At 39.4% G+C, this 24,421-nt stretch overlaps 3 protein-coding genes across 3 annotated transcripts in view; 1 reads left to right on the top strand and 2 right to left on the bottom strand.

The window, feature by feature from the left end:
* Nucleotides 1-90: 90 nt before the first annotated feature.
* Nucleotides 91-3,814, bottom strand: fbxo4 (F-box protein 4; the record flags this gene model as incomplete). The annotated part of the gene is made up of 7 exons (XM_083905467.1): nt 91-1,456; nt 1,587-1,807; nt 1,896-2,068; nt 2,158-2,233; nt 2,378-2,598; nt 2,686-2,963; nt 3,668-3,814. 7 exons carry the CDS (start codon nt 3,812-3,814, stop codon nt 1,373-1,375), a joined length of 1,200 nt encoding a protein of 399 aa, XP_083761593.1. The 3' UTR covers nt 91-1,372.
* Nucleotides 3,815-4,127: 313 nt separating this feature from the next.
* Nucleotides 4,128-7,071, bottom strand: rimoc1 (rab7a interacting mon1-ccz1 complex subunit 1). The gene is made up of 6 exons (XM_083905309.1): nt 6,935-7,071; nt 6,228-6,337; nt 5,691-5,837; nt 5,453-5,584; nt 5,188-5,302; nt 4,128-5,097 (listed from the first exon to the last, which is right to left on the bottom strand). Exons 1-6 carry the CDS (start codon nt 7,026-7,028, stop codon nt 4,862-4,864), a joined length of 834 nt encoding a protein of 277 aa, XP_083761435.1. The 5' UTR covers nt 7,029-7,071; the 3' UTR covers nt 4,128-4,861.
* Nucleotides 7,072-7,315: 244 nt separating this feature from the next.
* The window catches only part of oxct1a (3-oxoacid CoA transferase 1a), a 42,076-nt gene continuing 24,970 nt past the window's right edge, over nt 7,316-24,421 (top strand). Inside the window, exons 1-7 of the mRNA XM_083905307.1 lie at nt 7,316-7,575; nt 9,486-9,594; nt 10,986-11,076; nt 13,337-13,472; nt 13,597-13,746; nt 14,566-14,672; nt 14,949-15,009. Of these exons, the coding sequence (XP_083761433.1) occupies nt 7,471-7,575; nt 9,486-9,594; nt 10,986-11,076; nt 13,337-13,472; nt 13,597-13,746; nt 14,566-14,672; nt 14,949-15,009 (759 nt within the window). The 5' untranslated portion in view covers nt 7,316-7,470. The remainder of the gene's footprint in view (nt 7,576-9,485; nt 9,595-10,985; nt 11,077-13,336; nt 13,473-13,596; nt 13,747-14,565; nt 14,673-14,948; nt 15,010-24,421) is intronic.

Raw genomic sequence — 24,421 nt, 5'->3', positions numbered from 1 at the left:
CGTGTGATAAAGAAGTGCTACATGTGTGTAAGACAACGTGAGTGGTAAAGACTGAAAACCACAAAATAAATGCAGTCCATCTCTATCAAACACTATTTAAAATATATTTATTGTATAATGTACAAATGATTGATCAACAGCAAATTAAAGTGTAAGAGAGGGGGGGAAAAGTCAGCTAAAAGAAAGGATCACTGTTTGTGGCATAAAATAAAATATATATATAAAAAAATATTACTGCACAAACATATATTACTTTTTTTCCAGGTGAATATATTATTACATATACATTTGGGGATGTACCGATAAGATACCAGTATCGGGTTCAGTGCTGCCCTTGTGCAATCACATTTGTATTTACAAAATTACTGCAACTTTACGTATCTTCAAGGAAATATCTTAAAATAAGTGATGACTGACGAAAAAAGTCCTAATGATAAAACATGTCACACAGCAAATGATTTAACTTAAATATTAAGTATGCAATTAAAAAAAAGACATGTTTCTATACCTTCGCACATCTAAAATGTGGTGTTCCATTACATCTTTGTTTCACATATCTTGATGTAAATACCTGGAAATAAGAGCTGAATTACATTGAAATACATGTCTTATCGTCTTATATTTTTTATCTTTTGATGTCAAACCCAAATGTTTTCAGTGTACAGCTAAAATAAAGGAATTGGCCTCACTCTTCCAATACTTAGTTTTTTGCAAAATACACATAATGTTCTCAAAATTGTATTTCCTATTTTATTGAAGGAATGGGATTATTAAGTACTCAGCATAGGCAAGAACTCAAGACTAAGATATCGTACTCATCAGAGAGCAAAAAGTGATATTGTTGCATCCCTCTATCTTTGCTCTGCTCTACAGAACTTACTAATGATCAAAACCAGATTATTAGAGGATTATGTGTACCTCCCAATTTCTATAATTTTCTATCCTACTCCAAGTTAGATTGCCTTGTCTAGTTTGCTTTATAAAACAGTTTGAGAATGATTTTATCTGCATCTCTCATGCGTCAGTTACATAGATTTCATCTTATGTGCCTGACTATGATGGTGCAAAAAATTCCTGCTTTCTTGTACGTGTCCTTGTTTGTGCAGCACTGTGTAATGTTTGTAATTATTATTATTATTATTCAGAACAGAATCTCTGTCAGCTCTCCCAGACTAAAAATTGTCTGCACACCATTTCTTCTGTTGCCCATCCATTTCGATAAATTTCACAGGCTCTGCTCCAGTCCTGAGTCAGTGCACATGTGGTGCACATTACGTCGGAAATGCTGTGGTGTGATGGTGTCGGGATGATGGAGCGGCTTGTAATTCATGCAGCAGGCAGCAGCAGCAGAAGTACAGCGAGGGTGCAAACTTTAGAGTTTAACTCCAGAACATCTCAGCAACCATGAAATACCATCCAAAAGACCTGACAGGGATTCTGCCACAGTGTCCTGCACCTAAAAACGGACAAGAAACACAAGCATGGGTTAACAAATCTGCACTGCACATCACTGATTACCATGACGGTGCATAAATAGACATGCATGGGCCTTATTATTTATGTTATGTCACGTGTCAAACACTTACCATCCAAGGGTTAGCCAGTTGCGGTAAGCCAAGTCTTTTTGCCATGTCAACACTGGGGATTCGATTCCTGGCCCGGTTTCTGTGCGCACCATTTTGCAGGCTGATGGTGCTAATTACTTCTTCTCTGGAGACACAGGAGAGCACCAGCAGAGGCCTGGATTTCGAATCCCTGGTGGAGCTCAGTGCAGCCTGGATCTGAGCCACCTCTGTCATCCCTCCACCTATTTAATACATGAATGTTCATTTGAACGATTCTCATCACAGGAGGAGCAAAGCAGTTAGCTGCCAATGCAGATTTGTTTTGCTCACTTTTTCCAGGCTCGGCATTGGCTACATAGATGAAACCGTCCACCACCTGGCACACTTGCTGGACCTGAGGGGCAGGGCTGCAGATGGGGTAACCAGAATCATCTTCTCCTTCGAAGGTGAAAAGTTTATTATCGACGCTCTCCTGATGCAGTCTGGCTCTTTCCCTATCTGCCCTGCAGACAAACAAGGTTCAATGACTGTAAAATGATCATGAACACAAGATAATAATACTACACGTCACGTGGTAAACTAAAATGCTTACCTATTAGTTGAATACAGAGTCAGGATATTAAATCTGTGTTGGTTGTTGAACATATAACTGATCCCTGAGCCAATACCTAGGATCAAAATGTTGATGGAAGTTCAAATACATTCTTGGGGAGATTATAGGCCATTTGTGCCACCTACTGGTGGGAAAAATAACCTACAACATGCATGATAATTTGTAATTCTTCACTCAAGTGGTTTGTTTACCATCTCACCATTTATCTGTCTGTGCGGCGTCCCCGACACCGGAAGCACGTCTGGTGCATACATGAGCCTTGTGACTATAGAGACATCGAGTTGCTCCATACCAGGTCCAAACATGGCATAACGTGGTTCAGATGAGGGAACCAGAGACTGAAAAAATGAAGTCAGGACCTCGTATGCCGCCCGTGAAGGAAGCCACTGTTGTCTGTAGGACGGGCATCCTTTCAGGTATCTGTTGAGACAAAAAAAACTGCAGTGAAATCAATATTTTTAATCAAACAGTTAGATGTTGACACAGGAACAGAAAAAGGTAACCCACTCTGACATGTAGTCAAATTTCATCTCCTTTGTCCCTGTGTCGTCTGCTTCTTCTGTATCAGACAGGCTCTCATCTTCATCAATCACTGGTATATTCAACAACTCCGGTCGGGGCATCGTCAAATGGTCGATAGAGGGCCAGTACGGCATGTCCCTGAGCAGGAAGTACCTCCACAGTACTGGATCTCGAACCATGGCCCTCCAATAGCGACAGGTGGCTCCCAGTCGACAGAGATCCACAGGAGACAGAAAGTTCATAATCAGGAACTGTAGGTCCACCTTTGAGGGATAAAATGTCACATTCAGAATATGTAAGATATGTGGTTAATATACTAGTGTTTTTAAACAGTTTATTATTATTCTTATTATTATATCAAATTATACATTTACCTAAGTAAACATTGCATTACAAACCTTTTGTGTCTGCACTATGATAGGTTAGATACCTTTTCAAATAATCTTTTAATAGGGCTTTTAGAGCACTTTAACATCGAACATGTTTCTGAGACAAACACTTGTAAATGTACATTTCAGAAAATGGTCATCATTGGTCGATATTTATTGTGTAATATTGAAAAATGTGCTCGATTAATCGGTCTTCCTCGCTACATCTTGGTATATAACTCGTGTGTGCTGTAATGGTAGCGCCATCAGCTGGTGGCCAATGTTATGAACAAGTGCAGTGTTGATTAATCAGAGCGATTACAACTAGCTATATGGCTATACTAGCTATATAACAACAACTATATTGTTAGAGAACACTTAAAAAACTAAAATTTAAGTGTAAAGTGTCAGCATGGGGCAGCATTAGGGCTAACCCTAACCCTAAAGAAACTTTTGAAGTTCTCTGACAGTTTAATCCCTGAAGTTTCACTCTATGTGACATTATTATAGCATAGAGTTATAGCATCAGCTAGGCTAAATTAGTCGAAGATACGTACTTCTTTCCAGCCTAAACAGTGAGTAGTGAGCGTTAATCTCACCGGTAAAGTGTCCAAAAGTCCTGGCTGTGATTCTTCTGTTTCGGGTGGCACGTCATCGTCACCTACAACTTCATTTCGGTTCGGGAAATATCTGTCTCTGAATCTCTTCAGGCTGCGGATCACCACAGACTCACTGAGCTGCTGCATTTTCCCTGTTAGCACTTCAAATGTGGAAATACTATCAGTAAAACACAACGTCAGGAAGACATGATGACAACATATCCAACGTTTTCCGTTTTCACTTCCTTGTTGCTGGCAGCAGCGAGGAATTGTGGGTAATGCAGTGTCATGATGTGAAACTGGACTTATCTGCTAGCCATAGGAAAGACACTAGACTCATCAATGCAAAGTTGTCGTTTCTTTGTGTATTGTAGCTTCACAAAATTAACTGCCGTTTTAAAACAACAGACGTGTTTATTGTCACCAAGGACATTAAAAAACAGAAATTGATTTTCATCCAAACAACACAGTCTCTACTTATAGTTATACTATCAAAGTTACTCAAGAGGCAGAAAAATTGAACTTGCAATAGATGGGAATACAAGTGGCTCATTACAAAGCTGGTACATGAACAAATCTGAACATACTTTAAATGGTCATGAATACATTGTCAACACTTTGCCTCTTGTGTGTGTATAGGTTATACACACATATTTAAGGTATCTGTAAATTATATTAAAAGCATAACAAAATGGAAACAAAACAAAATAAATAAAATGTTACTGTGCAATGTCTCTTTTCCAGCTGGATTATCTTAAAACTTGTAACAATATTTTATAAAAGAAAAAAAAAGTCAATTTCATTAATAACTTTTTTTTTATATTCATATATTTATAATGACATTCTTAGAGCAAAGCAAGTGCCCCAGTCAACAGTCTGTAATCAGGATGATAACTGCTTTTTCAGCAGGACAGGGCAAATAATTACTCAACAGCCTCCTCTGCAGCACCTGCCAGTTTTACACCTCCTCTCCTTTACTTTCTCATTGACGTACTTTGGCCATGGGCCATTTGGCATTGGATGATGTTGCCAGTAGACACTGATAGAAAGACTAATTTCTTCACATACTCCATGTGCCTTCCCTCAACCTTCCACAACATTTCACCCCACCTGATGGGTTCAATTTTTATTTGGGGTTGACACACTAATGAACACTGAAATTAGATCTGTGTCTGGGGGGCAACTTTAACAGCTTCACTGTAAAATACTAAGGATTTCCTTGGCATTCTCTGTGTTCCAACCCTGGCCCTGCAGAGGGCCCTCACAGGCAAGCACATATTTGTTGAGAATTTGAGTGCCAATGTCCCGAAACTGAAGGCGATCTTCTTTCCGGTCCATACTGTCGGCGCTGCAGTCCTCGTACTTGACTGCCCAGAAACACATTTCCCCAATGTACATCATTGTCAGCAGGTGTGTGTCTGAGAAGATGCCTGGTTGAAGATAGAGAGAGCATGATTAATTGGAGATCAACACTTTAGTATTCACCTGGGCATTCAATGTTAAATACTTAGATTTTTTACCTTCAGATAGGAAGCCTGCTGTAGCAGTGTCATGAAGCACAACCCCATCGTTGAGCTTCACAGAGTTTCTCACCTGCAGCATCCGCATCAAGTAACGCACACCTTCCTGAATACACTGGATTTGAATATAGCCGGAATTAGACAACCACACACAACAAATGGCAATCAAAAAAATCTAAAATGCAACGTAATTGTCAGTCATATACCTCATGTATTTATAACTACAACTTAATGATTCTCATTATATCTTTTCACAGTGGTGTACCTTAAGGAATGTGTCCTTGTTTTTCTTGATCCACTGTTTTCGTTGATGAAGGGTGTGACAGTACATGTACAGCAGAGCTCCACGTCTCCAATAGAGGCATTCCAACAGCTCCAAGCCCAACAGGGACTGCACCTATCACAGACCACAGATATGAAGAGTGGCGTCTGCACATTTTTTGAAGCTCTTTATTGATGACACGGAGTAGAACAAGACAAAGTTACATCACCACCACACACACCTCTTGCGCTGGTGCTAGCCTCCCTGTCAACACTTCTGGCTCAGTCAGGTCTTGCAGCAGTTGCTGAATTTTAAATGGTGAACAGTCTTCAGGAAACTCCTGGTCCACCAGTTTGTTCTCTTCATAAAATGTGATGTCTAGGATCACCTAAAAGATTAAAGAGAAACACAACAATGAATACATCTCCAGACAAAATGACAAGCCATTTCATAAGTAATTTAGAGTGGGGAGATCAACACTTAATGTCAAATGTCAAAAGTGTTTCAGAATGCCAGTCAAAATATAGGACAGTGGACAATGTTTTAAAGCAACATATGTATTTATTTATATACTACCAGTGTACACTGATGGGGGCTGACAGACAGTTCTTCAATTCTTCTGTGTGAATGTGGCTGAACTGACATTTGTTTATTTACTTAGACGTTCATTTTTACTGCTACATATAATTTTTCCATATTTAAAATAGTAAAAGTTGCATGATAAATGATCATAAATTGCAGCATGCAGCAGATAATGAAGTTAGATATGACCGAGTACCTGCGTGTAATCCTGAAGCAACTTGGAAAGGTTGCTACTTTCCCCTCCTTGTCTGAAATGGCTTTTCAACTTGTCTAGTATGGCTGATGCGTTCTGTAAATAGTCATCATCTATGAAAAAAACAAACACAAAACACACCATACGTCAACACATTACCAAGACATTAAAATAATAAATGTCCTCGAGTTGTACAATTTAAGGTACTGGTGTAGATTATTGATCGTGTTGCTAAACACTGCATACGCCTCGTATAGTTGACATACAATAAAACGAAAACATTTGGAATTCGACCTGGAAATTGCAGTTACTTCGACAGCTCTGGTTCACATTGTACTAAGCGGAATGATGTTTCGTGGTCAGCAAAACGTTTGTCAACAACAAAGCATTCTAGCTAACATTAGCGAACTAACGCTAGCAGTTAACTCGTTAACTCGTATATCCAAGTCACCAACCAGTGAGTATACGCTACGTACGTAGAGGTTTATGTTAATATTTGACACCATGTGACTTTACAGTTGGAGTAAGAAGCATTTGTGAACATGCGACATTTCGCCAGACAGCAGCTGTTGTTATGGTTGCAACCTATGGTTGGATAACGTTAGCTAGCCTGCTAGTTGGCTAACATACTAGAGGGGAGGGTTAGGCACGCGCGCGAGCCGCAAATATTAACCACGACACAAAAACAAACACTAACGGCTGGTGTTTACCTTGCTTCTCAGCTCTGAGACTAGAGCACTTGATGTCCAACTCAAATATCCTTCTCTCCAACTCCAACCCTTGTCGCCTGTAGTCGTCGGCCATGACTAAAAACTATTCGTCACGTGAACGAGGGATTACTCACGTGCTCCCAGATGTCATTTCTGTTTTATTACTGCACGCACTGAGCTGTCGCTGTCCGTCATTACTTATTTCACCAGTAACTTTTGGCGTTAAAACAAGGTTAAATTGTTCAAAATCGAGCCAATGACATTGCAAACGCGCAGTTGAGGTGAAGGGGTTAATGTGTTATATTAGCTTTAGCCGAGCTTACTATTGCTCTCGCTGTGTTTCCTGTGCTAGCCCGGCCCACATCGACACACCAGCCAATGTCGCCGTGTTGCTGACTGTCCCGTGTGTGCATCACCTTTTGTTTGTGTGTGACTGCGTCGGTATTTCTATCGTCTGGAGCTTTCACTCCGCTCCTCTCTGCTCATCACCATCAACCCCCCCTCCACAGTGTGCTTGTGTGTGTTAACTCGCAAACATGGCGGCCTTCGGTGCTTTTTGCAGAGCGGAACATTTACTCCTCAGAAGTCTCCCACGTCCACGCAGAACCAAATTAAACTTGGCCCACCTTCAATTGACTAAGGTCAGTGTTTTGTTTAGACGCTATTTTGGGAACGAGGTTCGATTGATAACATTGCACAAACACACAGGGTTACGATTGAAAGGTCGTTGTCTTGTTATTAAGCGTTGATATTCGTTGTTGCTCAACTTTTCACTAAAAATGTGGGCCTAAATTACCTTCACTCATTGTTAACTTTCGAATTATATGTGTAATTGACCTCCATCTTTTGGGTTGGTAATTTGTGCAAATTTGTGCAATGGGTTTGACACGATGTATAGGCTTGTGTAGTAGTTGAATTCACATAGTTGCATCTTTTTTTTTCAAACACGTACAGGCGTGGGAATCGGTGTAAGGTGGCAACGCACAGGTGTTTCCTGTTGTAGTAAGAATAACCAGGGTTGCCAGGTCTGAGTTAATTATGTCACCAAATGTGCTTTAACATTTGCAAACTGCAAAAAACATAAATGTATGGTTCATACACATTCACATTTGGCCCCAAAATCAATTTCATCTGGCCCGCCATGTCACAGAGGTTAATTTTTCATCATGAAAACATTTTATTGTTCCATCCATATAATGATGGAATGTTGTGATATCATCTTAAGCCCATATCCCCCAAATTTTTCTTGAACAGTTGTTTTTCCTCAAAAATTTTGATTTTTTTTTTACTTGACCCATCCCCTCCTGACCAGACTAGGTACGCATTGACCCCCAGGGTCATTTGAGTTTGAGACCCCTGGTTTATTGTGTTAACATTAAAGGTACTGTGTGTGTACATTTTAGCAATATTGGTGAAGTTGTGTTTTGAACTTAATACCCCTCACCTTGCCATCAGATCCAAAATGGTGGCCTCAATAAAGCTAACCCAGCTCTTGATATAAATATAAAAGGCTCATTCTGAGATAATGAATAACAAAACTTTATACAAGTGATTGTGCACTTATAAAAAGCTGGACCCTTTGAAGTATTAAAAGCTTAACAAAGGCATGGCCACCCTGGCCCGCTAGTCTCTGAATATCTGCATGCTGACCAATAAACAAACAAATAAATATCGTTATGCTGACAGTAATGGATAACTCGTGTATCAGTTGTAGATTGGTTAAAATCAGGTGAAGGGATCATGTGTTATTGGATACACAAAGAGAACTTTCCATTTGACATCACAGAGCACCCAATGTTGTCATAACAAACTTCAAGATATTATTGCGGTTGTATAAGAACTGGTCTCGCCGTGACTTTGCTCGTATGGAACAAATATAGAAGTGTATATTGAAATGTTTGGTTTTGTTAAACCTTGTGCATGTTCATTAGGGGATGAATGGAAAAAAATAGCACTTAACATTGTAGCATTCTGGAGTTTCTTCCTGCATGGTCTGGTTCAACACATACATTACAATTACTGTATAATATACATTAGGGCTATATAATTCATTGTAAAATAACATGGCCAAGTGCAATATCCAGCATTGAGCTCAGATGAGTAAAATGTTTCTGCTCTCTGTGTTACAGATTTAAATACACATTCTAAAAAATATATAAGTAGTCAGTGTAATTATCGAAGTTGTAGTAAAACACAACAGAATGTAAAAAAAAAAAAAAATGCTATAATTTCCATTGTGTTTTGTTGACATAGAAGAGTTTAGATTTGACCCCTCAGCTAACTTCATTGGTTTGGCTTCAGATCACGCTAAATCTCTTCTCTTTGTTGTAGGCTTTACGGTGCAGTTTTGCTTATCTTTCCATTCTTCATCTGAATAAACCCGATCATCTATTTAATCTACTCATTCTAGCAGCCCTCGGGCATCTTTTTCAGGATTTCTTTTTGGTGTTTATTCCGTTTTGCATGATCATTTATAAAACTCTTTGACTTTTAACAAAAACTAAATGAATTCCCCAAGTTTGACATGCCTCTTGTTGTGTGAATTCTACAGACCTGCGGTTGCTACTTTTCTACCTCCAACCAGAGAAGTTCACAGTTCTACTCGGACCCCACAGAGGCCGTAAAAGATATACCTAATGGATCTACCATCCTGGTGGGAGGTAAGACACACTGGTTAGATACACACCTCATAAGCACAATTCTTAACCAAATGCAATTCTTTAAATCTGATTATAAGAAGCTGTCCGGCAATGTTCGAAGAATGACCGTTGTTTAGTAAAGAAAGCTTGGACTCTGGCACACATGCTGGTTGATTATGATCCACACACACACTCATGCACTCAAATTCCACAGCTCATATTTTTAGTCAAGTTCAATGTGACATTGTTAAGCGGTTTTTCCACTGTGTCACACTTCTGTCTGCAGGCAAGAACAGATATGCAGAAATTGGCTCCACTCATTACATTATTTGAAATGTCAACACTATATATATATATATATATATATATATATATATATACACAGGATTTTAATTACTACGGTTTTCTCTGTTATTGAAGTTTGGGTTCCCTGTGTCATTTGTAAAGGTTGGCAAGGTTTACTTTTTTGTAATATCTTTTGAGATCCTGACTAAACTTTACAGGTCACACTAACTTTTATAATAGTATAACTGGCACTGGTTCTCTTTTTATTATAATAATAAAAACTTGCACCTGAAATGCCGTAGAAACATCCTGGTGTGCGAATGCAGCTTTGACCTGTCTGATCTGTTGGAGAGGAAATCCTCCTGATTCCACAGCATAAATGTAGGTAGGGTTTAAAATAAATAAAAAAAGGAAATCTGCATCATATGTTATGTTTGTGTACAAATTATCATTAACATAGATGTTATTGTTTTCGCCTTTGTTTGTTTGTCTGTCTGTTAGCAACATAACTTGAAAAGTCATAGACAGATTTGGATGAAATTTTCAGGAAATGTCCGCAATGGGACCAGGAACAAGTGATTACATTTTGGCGTTTGGGCAATGGGCGTGATCCGTAGACGCTATCACTATTTTCATCGCTATTTCGGGGGGGGCAAGCTGACTTGGCGGAGGTCTGCGCTCTCCTAGTGCTTTTCTAGTTTCAAAATTAAAATGAAGAATACTATTACATTAAATTACATTGATTATATAGAACATTAAAGTTATATGTCTATGTTTGCAACTTAAATTCCTCTAAGTTTTAATTTTGTCTAGTGTATTTTCCGACCAAGTTTTTGAAAGAGTCATTTCCAAAGTCTGAGCCTGTTGTTGCTTTGAAGTTTTGTGATGTGATGTTGTGTATTGTCTGTCACTGTGTCTCATCTTCTGGGCTGCACATTAAATACAAGAAAACAACAATTCTCAGTTCTTTTTGTTTACTTTGAACCGAATCTTCAAATGCCTGAAGTAGCTTTGTACACAGAGAAAACTGCGTTGACTTTACACAAAATACAGCAACAAGGCCCAGTCTCCCAAATTGCTTGCTTTTGTTCACTTTGCATCACTTTTTTCTCTGCGTTCTAACCCAGGCTTTGGATTATGTGGCATCCCAGAGAATCTTATCAACAGTTTACTGAAGATTGGTGTGAAGGGTCTCACTGCAGTAAGCAACAATGCAGGGTAAGTCTGTGTGTGTGTTTTGTGCTCGTTTAGAATAATAACTTAATAATAATAAATTACATTTATATTTTCATTATTTGTACACTACTTAACTAGTTATACAGGTTCAACTCACCCTAACATCAGCTTTTTTGGCATCAGCTGGTCGTGAGCTATTCTTTAATCAGTCTCGCTTGTACATCGAGGTGTTAAGTGCTTAGAGGTATTGTTGACCTTGTCGTGCACCTTCAAACCGGCACTGTTGGCTTGTAAAAATGTCTAGATACTTGTTTTCAGATAAGTTATTCTGCACAAATAAAAGATGTACATGGTGCTTGAATGTGGAGAACATGTTTACCCTTTGGCACATTGTGTTCACCTCCATGCGCTTCATAATGTTTTCAAGTATCTCAAAGTAAATGATATGCATGACTTCTGAAGATTGAATCATTTAACCGTATACTGTGTTGCACAGAGGTGCAGTGGTTTCTGCACCTATTACCTACACCTACACCTTAAGACCCAGTGCTCAGGTTAATCAGTACCTGAAGTTCTACATTGTGAATAGTTTGTTGTCATTATGTGTAACTGGATGACAGACAGGCTGGCAACTTGCCCTGCATGTGTACACTCCAGAGACAAATTCATGTATCGACCGTACACTGACCGCTTGAGCTTTTCACTGCAATTTAACCCAAGGCAGTTTCAGCATATTGTTCTGGCAACCCTTCAGTTGCCAAGTTTTCTTTAATATATAAAGCTCACTTCATTTGTTTACACAGCAAGACTGAAACTTGAGCTGCTAAACTAAAACCTTACCTCAGTAACTAAAAAAACTTGATGCAGGCTCTGGAATCTCTACGAGTACCTTTTTATGTCGACACCAGTACTATTACAGATTGTTAAGAATTAGCTCTTTTTGAAGTCGGACACAGGCTTCTCTGTCACAGCATTTTAACAGTTACCTATTTTATTGTTTTGGCAGATCATCATCAGTGTATATTACACGGAGTAAAGTTAAGACTCATATTTTTCGTGTGTCAGGGGTTGTTTTCGCCCCATAACACAATTCATTTGACTTTTCTTGTGGACTTTGATTTTTACATTGATTTTTTTGACACATGTACATGGACTGTTTACTTGAGCTTGAAAATCCCCCCTACACAGTCATTACACCCCTCCACCCAAATGTTTTCCCTCTGTAGACACACATTGTGAGGCAAGACGGTAACCGTTCAAAAACAACGTCTCCTCTGTATGGTTTTAAAGCATTTTCCGACAGGGCAAAATTGTTCGGAAGAGTTTAATGGTTCTTTAGACAAATCTGTGGTAGATTTAGTGCATCCATTTCCCTCCCTGCTCAGTGTTGAAGTTTATCAGACACATGACCTGTTTCCACATCAAACAGCTTAAGAAATACAAAATACTGTGCTGTTTACTTTTCATTTCCTGTAACATTTTGCAGAATGCCTGAAGCAAATGTCTAGTTTTGAGGAGGTTTGAAAAACTGGTTTAATAGGTATGAAAATGTGCCACTCTATTTAACTACAAATGGCAATATAATACAGGAAAATATAATACGGACATGGTAAAAGTTACTTTTTGGTTCTGTGTGGAACTGCACCATAATCTGTCCACACACATTTACCATTCACACTATTTGTATCCATCCCATCACAAAGTGTCGACATTATAATAGACTGAAGTGACTAATGTTTCTGTTTGCTTTGGGTTATTTTAGCACACATGGCCTAGATACAGTATTGTGTCACCTGACCTGGGATTACATCAATAGTTGGTGATTATCATCATTTTAGGACAACGACATTGTGGAGAGCTCATATTTCCTCTGATTATTAAGAGCTGGGAGAGAGAGGGAGCAGCAGTGAAACATGAGCTTCTACATCAACACACAGCATACATTATTATTATTTGTAATTTCAGCTTTTATAGATAAATATATAAACCCACTTGATGTATCGAGCAGCTATGTCTTTTTATGAAGTATTAGGACGACTGTGCTTTCATAGATTAAAGCACTTATAAGCAATTAATGAATTAATGAATAAGCTACCATTAGTCAGGATAACAACACATTTTTATTTGACCCAGCTACAACTTTGGAGTGTTGAATTTCATGGTCAAAGATCAAGGCAGAAAAAGGGAAGAAAACAGTCTTTTTAAGTAATAATAAGTAATAACATGCAGTATGAAGCCTTGCTCTTGTCTCGGTGTGCCGTCTGCCTAAAAGTCACTAATAATGTATGTCTATTTCCATTAGAGTGGATAACTTTGGCCTGGGCCTGCTGCTCCAGACCAAGCAGATAAAGAGGATGATCGCCTCCTATGTCGGAGAGAATGCAGAGTTTGAGCGACAGTATCTGGCAGGGGAGTTGGAAGTGGAACTGACGCCACAGGTTTGTCAGAACACACATGGCTTTATGTAAAATTCCACATAACATAACATAACACCTGCAGAAATAAAGGTTTGCACTTTATTGTTAATACTCGCCTGTTAATCAGTCTTCCTTTTCACCGAAGGGCACTCTTGCAGAGAGGATCAGGGCTGGGGGTGCAGGAATTCCAGCCTTCTTCACCGCTACTGGCTATGGCACACTAATCCAAGAGGGCGGATCTCCTATCAAGTACAACAAAGATGGAAAAATTGCAATCGCCAGTGAGAAGCGAGAGGTGAGTGTGCCGTCTTCCCTCATTGTGGAAAGTTCTATTAAAGTGGGTTATTTTCACAGATTCATGTGACCAGTATTTCCTTCCAGAGCTCTGTTGTCTGTCATACAGGAGCGAAAAGACAACTTATTTTAAAATTGTAAGATAATGGCAGAGTAGCAGCACTTTACAGTAGGACTGATCGTTGTAAACATTTCATGTTTGTCATGAGTGTCCAGGTCTCCTGGACAACATTTTATTTAGTTTTCGCCACAGGTGAGCAGAGTGTAGGCAAGTGAGATCTATATAGAGTGTTGTCCTGTGGTAACCCATCATCTCTTGCACTCTGCTGGCTGTCTCTTCAGATCAAGTATAGCCAGAAGGGCAGAGTAATACGAGCCATTTGGCGAATCTTTATCCTGAAATGATTTGAGAAGATGCGGGGGGGGGGGGGGGGGGGAATTCAGCCAGACTAAGAGACTCTAAAGGAAGCAATTACAACCCCATTTACTCATAACGGTGCAAGAGCTCAGTTTGGAGGCTAGTAAACTTGCTAGAGCCAAAGAATTCGGGCACAGCTACCAGCTCTCTTCAAAGAGACAACAGCTTAACTCTATAAGCCCGTTCGGCCGGCTCGTAGTCTGAGAAAACTACCGTCATATTCATCCGCTATAAAAACATAGTAATCTTTTTAACGGTTGCTCAATGTTAAGTCCCTAATACTCACAAAACAAGTCCGAACATGTATTTAAGTGTTTAGAAGTGGTTCGAATTGTGCATGTATACATAACATTTGAGAACATGACTGACTTAGTCCTTAAACTGTGTCGTTTTTGATCACAGGTGCGGGAATTCAACGGCAGACACTACATTATGGAAAAGGCCATCACGAGTGACTTTGCGCTGATCAAGGCATGGAAGGCCGACAAGGCTGGAAACATAGTTTTCAGGTGACTCTTGAATGAATTGTTTTTATCGTCCCTCCTCTGGGTTTTAGACCTGTTCTTTTGACCGTGTTTATATTTACACAACATTCTTCACATGCTTCAATTACTGTATGGGAATAGTGGAAATGTGATGTAGTAAAGTCTTTCTCCACAAGAGAGCATTGTCCTGTAGTAAATTACAAAGCTTATACTGGCTGTGAGAAAAGGACTATCAGGATGAGTGTCTTCCTTACCCTGCATTTGTTCTCATGTCGTGTCTTTCTTGCTCTTTTCTGTCAGAAAAACAGCCAGGAACTTCAATCAGCCCATGTGCAAGGCGGCCAAAATCACCATAGTAGAGGTATGTGGTTTCCAACAACAATCAAATGCTTTAAAGTATGCCTGGAAAATACATTTATTTGTGGAGTCACCATTTAAAAACATCAGCTGCCCTTAAATGGGTTTCATTCAATATGTAGACTTTCATTTTCAAGGATTTCTGGCTACTCTGCTGCCCTTGAGGCAAAAATCGAAAACTCTAACAATTACAACTGACATTTGGAGAAAGCATGGACATTTTTGCATATGTAATCGTAATCTAAATTGCCTTTGGGACAAAAAAAAAAAAAAATAGTTTTAAATGTTTAAATACAGAAAACGGCGGCTTGAGTTCCCCATTCGTGCGTTACATAACCGGTAGAGCGAGCAGACACAGTGATCTTTTCAAATAGATGCTATCTAAACACGCTCAAAGGATGCTGTCAGGAAAAAATAGGTTAGTCCCAGTCAAGGTCGGCGGCAGAAATGTGAGACGGGGCCTCTAATGGGTGAAAGGGCAGGTCTTGTATGGTCGTGGGCTGAAAAGATAAGTGGGGTTGTGACTAGATTAATATTCCTTTTGAATATGTCTTTTAGACCTAAAGTGTCATTAATTATAGATCTGTATCATCTGTACAACTGAAAACGGAATGAGCCGTCTGTGTCGTACTTAGTCTAATTCTATCGGTTTGGTTACCCAACTGTCTTAGCATTAAACAATATAGAAATGTGAGAACTCCTATGCTCTTCTCTCGAAAACATCATCATTCACACCTCCCATATAGACACAGTTTGATTCATAGAGCAACAGGGGGGAAAATACTGTGCGTGTGAAAAACGTAAAACATAGGCACCGGCTGAAAATAAATCTAAAGCGTCACATAAAACAGAATTTCACAAAACACATTTTTCAATTATGCCACAGTGTCGGGACCTGAGATTTAGTTTCCTGGTGATTACTAATATCTGGGACAAAATGGGGGGGAGGGGGAGTACATTTCTTTTCTCACTGTAAAACCACTGCAAGAGCTTAATGGTTGATTAATCAACATTTGGTTCATAGAGGGGGAAAAAAGAGCAGGTATTAATGAGTTTTAAAGACCGTGCCTAATACTCTGCACAACAAGGGATGCTGGTTTATATCAACGAATAACGGATAATCAGTGCTATGGTATCGGATGACTTCTTTTTTCCTTTTTTTTCCAAAGATGATGACTAATGTGATATCTGCTGGACCTGTCGTGTAGATTGTAGTCACATTAATGCAAATGCCTGTTTCGGCACGAGGAGTCATCTGCACAAGGTGTTCTCATGCAAGATGAGACAATGAAGCAATATCTTTAAAGAGATTTGTGTAACTCATGCTTAATTTGGATTTGTGAAAGGCTTTTGTTAACCATTGTGCATTTCGTTTCTTCCATGATATTTCCATTTCATAAGCTGATACTTCTTCTAGGTCTTCTGAGGACTTCCTACTTCTGCAAACTCATAGATTCAAAAAATAATTGCTTGAATTCATTATTCAAACCATGACACTGTATATACGCTTTTTTTTAATGAAGCACCAGACGGAGGCGTGCAAAAAATGTATCTCAATCAATTAAACTCGGCCAAAACACATTCACAACCTGACGCAAATGATTTCATTCCGAGAAAGCAAAGCTTTGCTTTTGCACCTCAACTGTAATTAATCCAATTTTATCTGGTGCTTTTTACATAAAAAAAAATGCATCAAAGAGTTGTCACTCTCAGCCTAGCCTATGTAGATGTCTCTGCTTTTTCATTTCAAGTTCTTAGAACAAATGCTGCTTTCAAACACTTGTCATCCACATCTCAACTGGATTGTTTAATGCAGTGGAGCAGATTAGATTGTGCTGCCGTCTGATATCATCACTCGGGATTTTTAAAAGTGGAACTGGAACTAAAAGCATTTATTAGAGAGCTCTCTTCCTCCTCCTTATTCTCCAAGATGATGTTCTTGTATGAAATAATACATAAATATGGCTGCTAATGTAAATATTATACTAACATAGTGTTTTATATGTGTATTAGGGCGAATATTTAGTAGGTGTGTGTTTATTGCGTGCGTCTTGAGTCCCGTCATTGCCGTCTATTGATGCTTTTTCAGCAGTGCAGGTAACATATGAAAGTCATTATCTATGACAGGCTGACCTTACTGGTGACAATAAAGTGATAGGTCTGTATTGCTACACCCATTAAAAACCTTTTATCCCTAATACTAAGGCAATAACCGTCCATGAAAAATAAATGTGTCTTTAGGATTCAGTGCATGCTCCGTCATAAATCTGAGGACGACTTGTCAATATTGACCCTGTTATCTTGGGCGCAGGTTAAGGCGGTAAAAGGAAAAACGGCAGATGGGGTCGTTGTGTTTTTTGAAGCTGTTCATTTAACTCGCAGCTCCTCAGCATGGCAGCCCAGACCATCATGCACAGTGGCCTTTAAAGGGGACATATTATGCAGAATCAACTTTTTAATCATTTAAATCCTTATATTTGGGAACCTATCAGTTGGCTAAGTGTGGAAAAAAGATGACTCATGTTTTTGTGGTCCTCCTCAGCCTAAGTACAGGAGATAAAACACGCAATGTTGACATCCGCGCTCACTGGGACTTCACAGTGCGCTAAATTCTTGGAATTGTTGTCTTGCGGAGCTGCTCTTTGTCCATAAAACGTGCGAGAGTGCTGGCGAGGACGGTATCCGAAAACCGGAGGTCCGCGAAAAGTTCTATTCTTGGCTCCACAGTGCAGTGGCTGTTTTGAGGTGAAAATCTAAGTCCCAGATCAAAGTGCAAAAAAGTCAGGGAACTGAGGCAGGCAGAAGAATGGTAGAACTCGTGGCATGTAAAAAAAAAAACAGATGCATCTCTCAGTTTCTATCATTTGGCTGCAATTTCCCACACGATAGGCCAAAACAACTCATTAGGTTAAAGTCCTGGCTCTTCGGTTGTGAGAGTCAATGATGTTTCCATCTGTCAAAGTAAATACTTGTGAGCTTCCCCCCCATCTCTAAAACAGGAACCTAAATAAAAACCTCTCAAATAACATTAAATTTCACACACTCCTCTCATGGTTGATTTAATGACTTGTGCTGTAATCCCTAACTTGCAGCCTGAGATGTCTCCTAGCTTTTTTTAGGTTCTTTTAAACATTTAAATACCTTACATTTTACATTTTCTGTTGTTGTGAATGTGTGTAATGCGTTTACGGCTAAAGGATCTCTACACGATAAACCCCGGTGACATCAATGCTCCAATGTAGCTTGTCAATAACACTGCAGTTGTCACTACCTGCCTCGAATTTATGCAAGAAACCCCGATCCGAAATTACCACATCGGAACACAAATATATACTGTATGTATACATCAATATTCTACTGCACATTCCATAGTCTGCCTCTGACAATGCGTGTGCCGAATTGGAACATTAAAGAGGCATTCATGTTGTCAGAAATCAGGATGACTCAAAAGCATTTTGAAAATGACCAGATCATCACCAAGCGCTCTTGCCACGGTTGCTAGGCAACCAAAGCCGGCTATTCAATTGTTGAATGCTCCACAGTATCCAGCTGGTTTAGTTCTTCTCTTATCACAGGTACTCTGAAAGATCCCAGCGCATTGTGGCACACGGTGTAACCGAGTCTGATTAAATGCAGGGGTTTCTGCCGTTGTGGCTGTCAGTCATAGGAAATAACTCGCACAGTGTTTTCCTGTTAACTGTTCCGAGGTAATGTTCGAGGTGTGGGTGTCGGTGTGCTCAACTAGTCATGTTTAAAGTGGACAAATATATTTGTGTGTTTTGTTTTTTTATTCAGGCTGAAGGTTTCAGCATCAGCCCTCTGCTACACATTTAGGTTGACTCAATCAGGCAGATTTTTTTCATGCTTTGATGTGATTTCTGTTTTTGAATCTAGATGATGTTTGAAGTCTCTTTACTCTAATGTTTGTCCTTGGAATTCAAAACTTTACCATCAATCATTTTGTCATTACTATAACGAACAGTTCCTTTGTTTGCTAGTCACTGAAAATTCAGTAATTTATTATAATCAACATTTTCTATGCTGCTTTACTGCATTACACACCTTTTTCTTGGCCTTGTTCTTGATATTTGCTTTCCACTACTCAAGTTATCCTTGGAAAATACCTTTAAATCCTCCAATTTTCTATTTTGCAAAAGTTGTGGATAAGGATATTGGCACTAGAGCTGCAACAATTAACCTATTTCTAAATAAATCATCAACTATTTCGATAGTTGATCGGTTTGACAACGATTTCTCTTTTTTTCCACCTTAAATGTGGAAATGTTGAAGTTTTTTTTGCCACATATAACAAATAAATCACTTAAATTGAATAAGACATTTGAGAATGTCAACAATAAGAGCTTTGGGAAACATGTTTTAGTCTTCCCTGTCATTTTATAGACCAAAAAACTGCTCGATTAATCAAGAAAATAATCAAAAGAAGAATCTATTATGAATGAAATCATTAGTTGCCACCCTAATTGGTACAGAGATGCTGGTTATTAGAGTTGAAGTAGTAACCATTAGCTTTAATTGAATAGATTTCATGCCTTATTTCAGAAGATGACATGCATTGAATTCACATTGACACAATTATTAATGTAATAATATGTTGTAGTAATAATTTAAAGGCCCTTGTTATTAAACTAACGCGTCTACAATGGCTTCGTACCCTCCTAAGTCGTAGTTTCTGACATGCTATACTGATATGCGTGACATCGACGTCCTTATCACTGTCACGTTTTTTTTGATTTTGAGTTGAAACTACTCCAGAGCAGATGGTGGTAATTGCAGGGCTGACTTGACAACTGCAACCACAGCAAATTGCTGTAATATCAACGGAAAGATGAGTTTAAAAGCTGATTCTTTTCTTCCTGTCATTCGCAAAATGTGTACACTTGTCATAGCAATGAGAGCGTTTTAAATATTGTATTTACAAAACCAACACCTTTGCTTTCTTATAGTTGCCAATTGGTGGTGTTTTTTTTTTTTTTTTTTAATGATCACAATTAAATTATAATACACTCTGAATATTTCATCTTCTACATGGATGTGAATCCGCTATAATACCCTTGGCCTTGCTTTCCACTGCTGGAGACAACTTTCTAAAATGAGTCTTATTAAAACCTCACTTTATACACACACACACAAATACTATTTTATTGTCTTATTGAGAAATACTGGAAGTCCTTGAAGATATCTGTCATCTGCGCATTGGTAATTCAGTGTAAACAATAACACTGCCAGAAATAAGACTGGGTACTATTCTTGATTTGTGCCATTTTTTGTATTTAATTTGCTTAAGGCAAGAGTAATAATAACTCTCTACAGCACTGAGTTTCAAGTTGAGCTGAATAGAGAAACTGATTCCACATTCTGTATCTTACAGCTTACATTTTGAGGACCATTTATCTGCACTAATTAATATTTTACACATTCCTTCTAGTCAAAATTCTGCTTAAATATTAGGTGAAACAGTTTTTTTTGACCAGTGTGAATGAGGTATTAATTTCAAGGGCCTTGCTGACATTTCCTCTTCATATGACTGATACTGATACAATGACACGATGGAGAGCGAAGGTTAAGTCATTAACTAAAGGACACTGAAGGGTGAATCGAAGCTCAAATGCACTGTCACAGAATCACTGAAAATTGTGCTTATGCAATTATAAAATGACATAAAATTAAAATAATTTGTAAGCTCATGGATATGATATGCCAATTTCAGTTATTAGTTACTTTAATAGTGAAGAATTTACAATGGATAATACAATCGATGCAGTAGTTGGACGATGCCTTGAAACTTGCCTGTCATCGGAACCTTTAATACATTGCAGTCAGCGTTAAAAACATACTATTTGAGCTGTGCGTGCACTGAGATGTGTGGGGGAAAAAAAAGTATTGTAGGTTCCTGTAATGTTGGCCGTCTCCCAGGTTTTTTTGGACCCCACGAAGAACTGTCACAGGCTTTGGCAAACTTCCACTGAGCGGAAACGGATTGCTCATGTAGCCGGTATTCTGGGTTGGGTTGGGTTGGGTTGGGTTGGGGGGGGTGGATAAAGCCAAAGCTGAGCCACCCGAAAGTGGCAGCAGAGACTGGCCAATGCCCACACACAGAGACGCTCACTGGGAGGAAGATGGAGAGGCTATAAATACACGGGGTAATGAGAGTGTGGTGTCGCTGTCATCATGCTCGCCGCCTGTAGCTACACCATCTCTTTCTCCTGACTGTTGCCTTTCAATACGCCAAACACACACACATCCTAACAAAATAGAGCGCGAGCGGTCAAAGTGAGGCTACCTACCCCCAATTATCGTTAGCTACCGAAGCTCGTTGAAAATGACAAATACTTACTCAGTGGTGCATCTTTATGAGGTCTGGTTAATAAACCTTTGTCCAGAGGTTTGTCTCAAAGATCCGAAATACAATAACCAAATGGCAGAGCCATCAGGCCAGACTTCCTCTTGAATAGAAATTTGTCAATCTAAAGGACTTGTTGTCAGGGTTTTTAGGACGACCAACTTTCATACAATTTGCCATTTTTATTCATAATTGTCAGAGTTTTGGTTTGTGCACCAGCCTCAGGACAAATTATACAGCAGTGCACCCATTTCTGCTAAGCTCTTCTTAACAGTCCACGATTAATAAGGAACATTGTGTCTTATGGAACAGGAGTCACCGACTGGAAGGGTAGAGAATAACAAGAAGCTACCATTTTGATGTATGTTGCTCTGTGATATGATTTTGCTTCATTTACTCTTCAAATTATGAATACTAGTGCAGTGCCCGTAGGATGTACGTATTCCTATAGTGGGAGCTGAAGAAGTTGGATGTACAAAGAGTACACCTCTTTGTACATCCAAGTGCTGCGATACACGTCATACGTGAATGAATTCAACTGTCAAGCTATTTGGGCTAATGAAAACTGTCGGGCTAGGCATTTGAAATTCACCTTTGCCAGTTGAAAATCTCATCTGAAAATCACACATTTGTGAAATTTGAAAGTCAGAGTTAGGTTATTGGTTCCATGTGTAAGCAGCAGCATAAACAACATCTCTCTCTCTCTCACACACACACACCTTTATGTCACAGTCAGTCAAAATCTTGGTCGACCGTTAAAACATCCCGGATGTTTTTTTGTTTTTTTTATCATTCTCAGCAGGCAGAATAACTTTACCCTTCAGCTGTGTGCAACCCCACGTCACTGATGCTGTGAGGCGCCTTATGTATGTGCATGAGACTAAATCAGCAAATCAAAAAGCAGCTGTAATTAACGGGTCAGGTTTACCTCAGTATCGTGCAGCAGCTCTATACTATAGTTTTTATTCACGCACAGAATCATGTCGACAGACTTGTTTGTCCGTCGAAAAAAGAAATGACTCCCGAATGTGAAAGCACTTGCTGTCAGAATAGATAAATAAATAAATAAAATACACAGCTGTGGTACGACACTTTTGTCAGGGCTATTTTTAGAATTGTGCTTTGGGTGCCTGATCGGTACAGTAAATGTAGAAGTTTAATTTTAATAAATACAACGTTTTTACGCATATATAATGTGCATGGCATAGTTCCAGCCTTGTTTAGATGCTGCAGTTGGGGACACTGTGTCCAAGAGTACGGTTACTGGTTTATTCAAGGAATCTGGGAGCATAGCGCACCAATCACTTTGAGATTAACGTGATTTGACAAAGCTTGTAGCTTAAAAAAGCACACACTCTGGGGAAAAAAACAACAACAAATAATAATAAAAAAAATGCTTGTGTTCCCAGAGGGCACTTTGAATCCCTCTGTCCTCCTGCCAGCTCACTTCATGCCTCGCTCTGATGTCATTGATTTGAAAACGGGTGCCTGTCCCTGTGTGCTTACTTCCAAACACCTGCTCATATACATGCATGTGTGTGTGTGTGTGTGTGTGTGTCTAGCTATTGTCTATGTGCGTTTTTAATGTTTTATTTTAATGCTTGATCTTCCCCTTCGACAGTAGAATCTCTTATCCCGAACCACATCTAAGCGCTGGTGCAGCCTGGACGCATCATCACCCCCTAGATGAAAGGGAACCGAGGGCGGCTTTTTATGTGTACAGACCATTTAAATTGTATGAGCTTTCTATTGTGCCGTGATTTTAGTTTTGGAAGTCTAATTGGAACCTGAATGATCCGAATGCATGGTTTGTTTGCTTGCGTGTGTGTGTTATCAGCACATGAGAAATGGAGAAACCCATCTCTGAGGTGGGATTGCTTTTGTTGTTGGGTATCACGAGGGTCTCTGTGTGACACTTGTTGGTTTAAGAGACAAAATAAGTGGTTGATGATACCACATATTTGTAGAGCCCCCCCCCCCCCCACACACACACATACACACACACTCTTCACTACTTTATTACGGTTCTGTAATGTGGTGAGTGCAGTCTTGCTTGATGAACATGTCTATGGAAATCATCGTTCTCACAAAAGACGGATTAAGCCCCCAGAGAAAGATGTGGGTGGATGTGTGGGACCGCTGTAGCTTATCAGGTCTCTTGTGCTACCAATCTCATCCTGCAGTGCCTTCGTGTTTTTTTTTTTACTGTGAAGCATCAAAAAATGTACCATAACCCGAACAACAGGGAAAGAGTCTAAGACCATTTTTACAGTCCTGATAGGCCTTAGCCCATTGTAGACCAAAAAAAACCGTGTGTATCCATGACAACACCAAGACGGGAACCACTCTTAGCCATCGACTCTCCTCAGTCAGTATTAAGTGCTGACGGATGAAGTGGCGATGAGGAGACGTTCAATTCAATTTGCTCTGAATGGCTGCATGTAAATGGAATAAGAATGTTACAGTTACGCTGGAGTGCACAGGCAGGTTTTTTAAAGCGGGTGGGGGGGCAAGCATTATGTTGTCATGGGTAAGTTCCCTTGATGTCATCAGGGATGCGATGATAGCTTGGTTGTTCTCACTTAACGTTTTTGTCATTTCGAGTGCTTTTCGCCCCCGAAGAATCTTCAAGAGGAGGAAAGTATCCTCCTATTAAGTCCTCTTTTTGACAGTGGAAATCCAACTCTCGGTGTGAGCTGTTCAATTCTCATGATGACTCAAAAGCTCAGGAACTGCTGTATTAAAAAAATAAAGCCGACTGTAAATATGTTATATACAGATATTCAGAGTGGGATTTCCATCTCAGTCATGTTAGTCTGAAATAAACCTTTTCATGTACACTCATCTTCTGTTATAAAGCACTTTCTACACAGGGGAGACACTTCTGTCTCAGAGACAGAAATGTAATCGTTATGAGGGCAAATTAATATAATTTAAGTGTCCAGTGTTGGAGCAGCTCTATTGAGATAGTCAGAATGAGCCGTGCTGAAATGCAAACTTAGAAAGTCCCGAGGCAGACCTGGTGGAAGAGAGCTATAAATAATAACAGGTAGCA

This window comes from Microchirus variegatus (genome assembly GCF_963457635.1).
Source record: "Microchirus variegatus genome assembly, chromosome: 18".
Classification (NCBI taxonomy): domain Eukaryota; kingdom Metazoa; phylum Chordata; class Actinopteri; order Pleuronectiformes; family Soleidae; genus Microchirus; species Microchirus variegatus.
The sequence above is the reverse complement of the archived record's forward strand: the minus strand, read 5'-3'. Positions and strand labels throughout refer to the sequence as shown.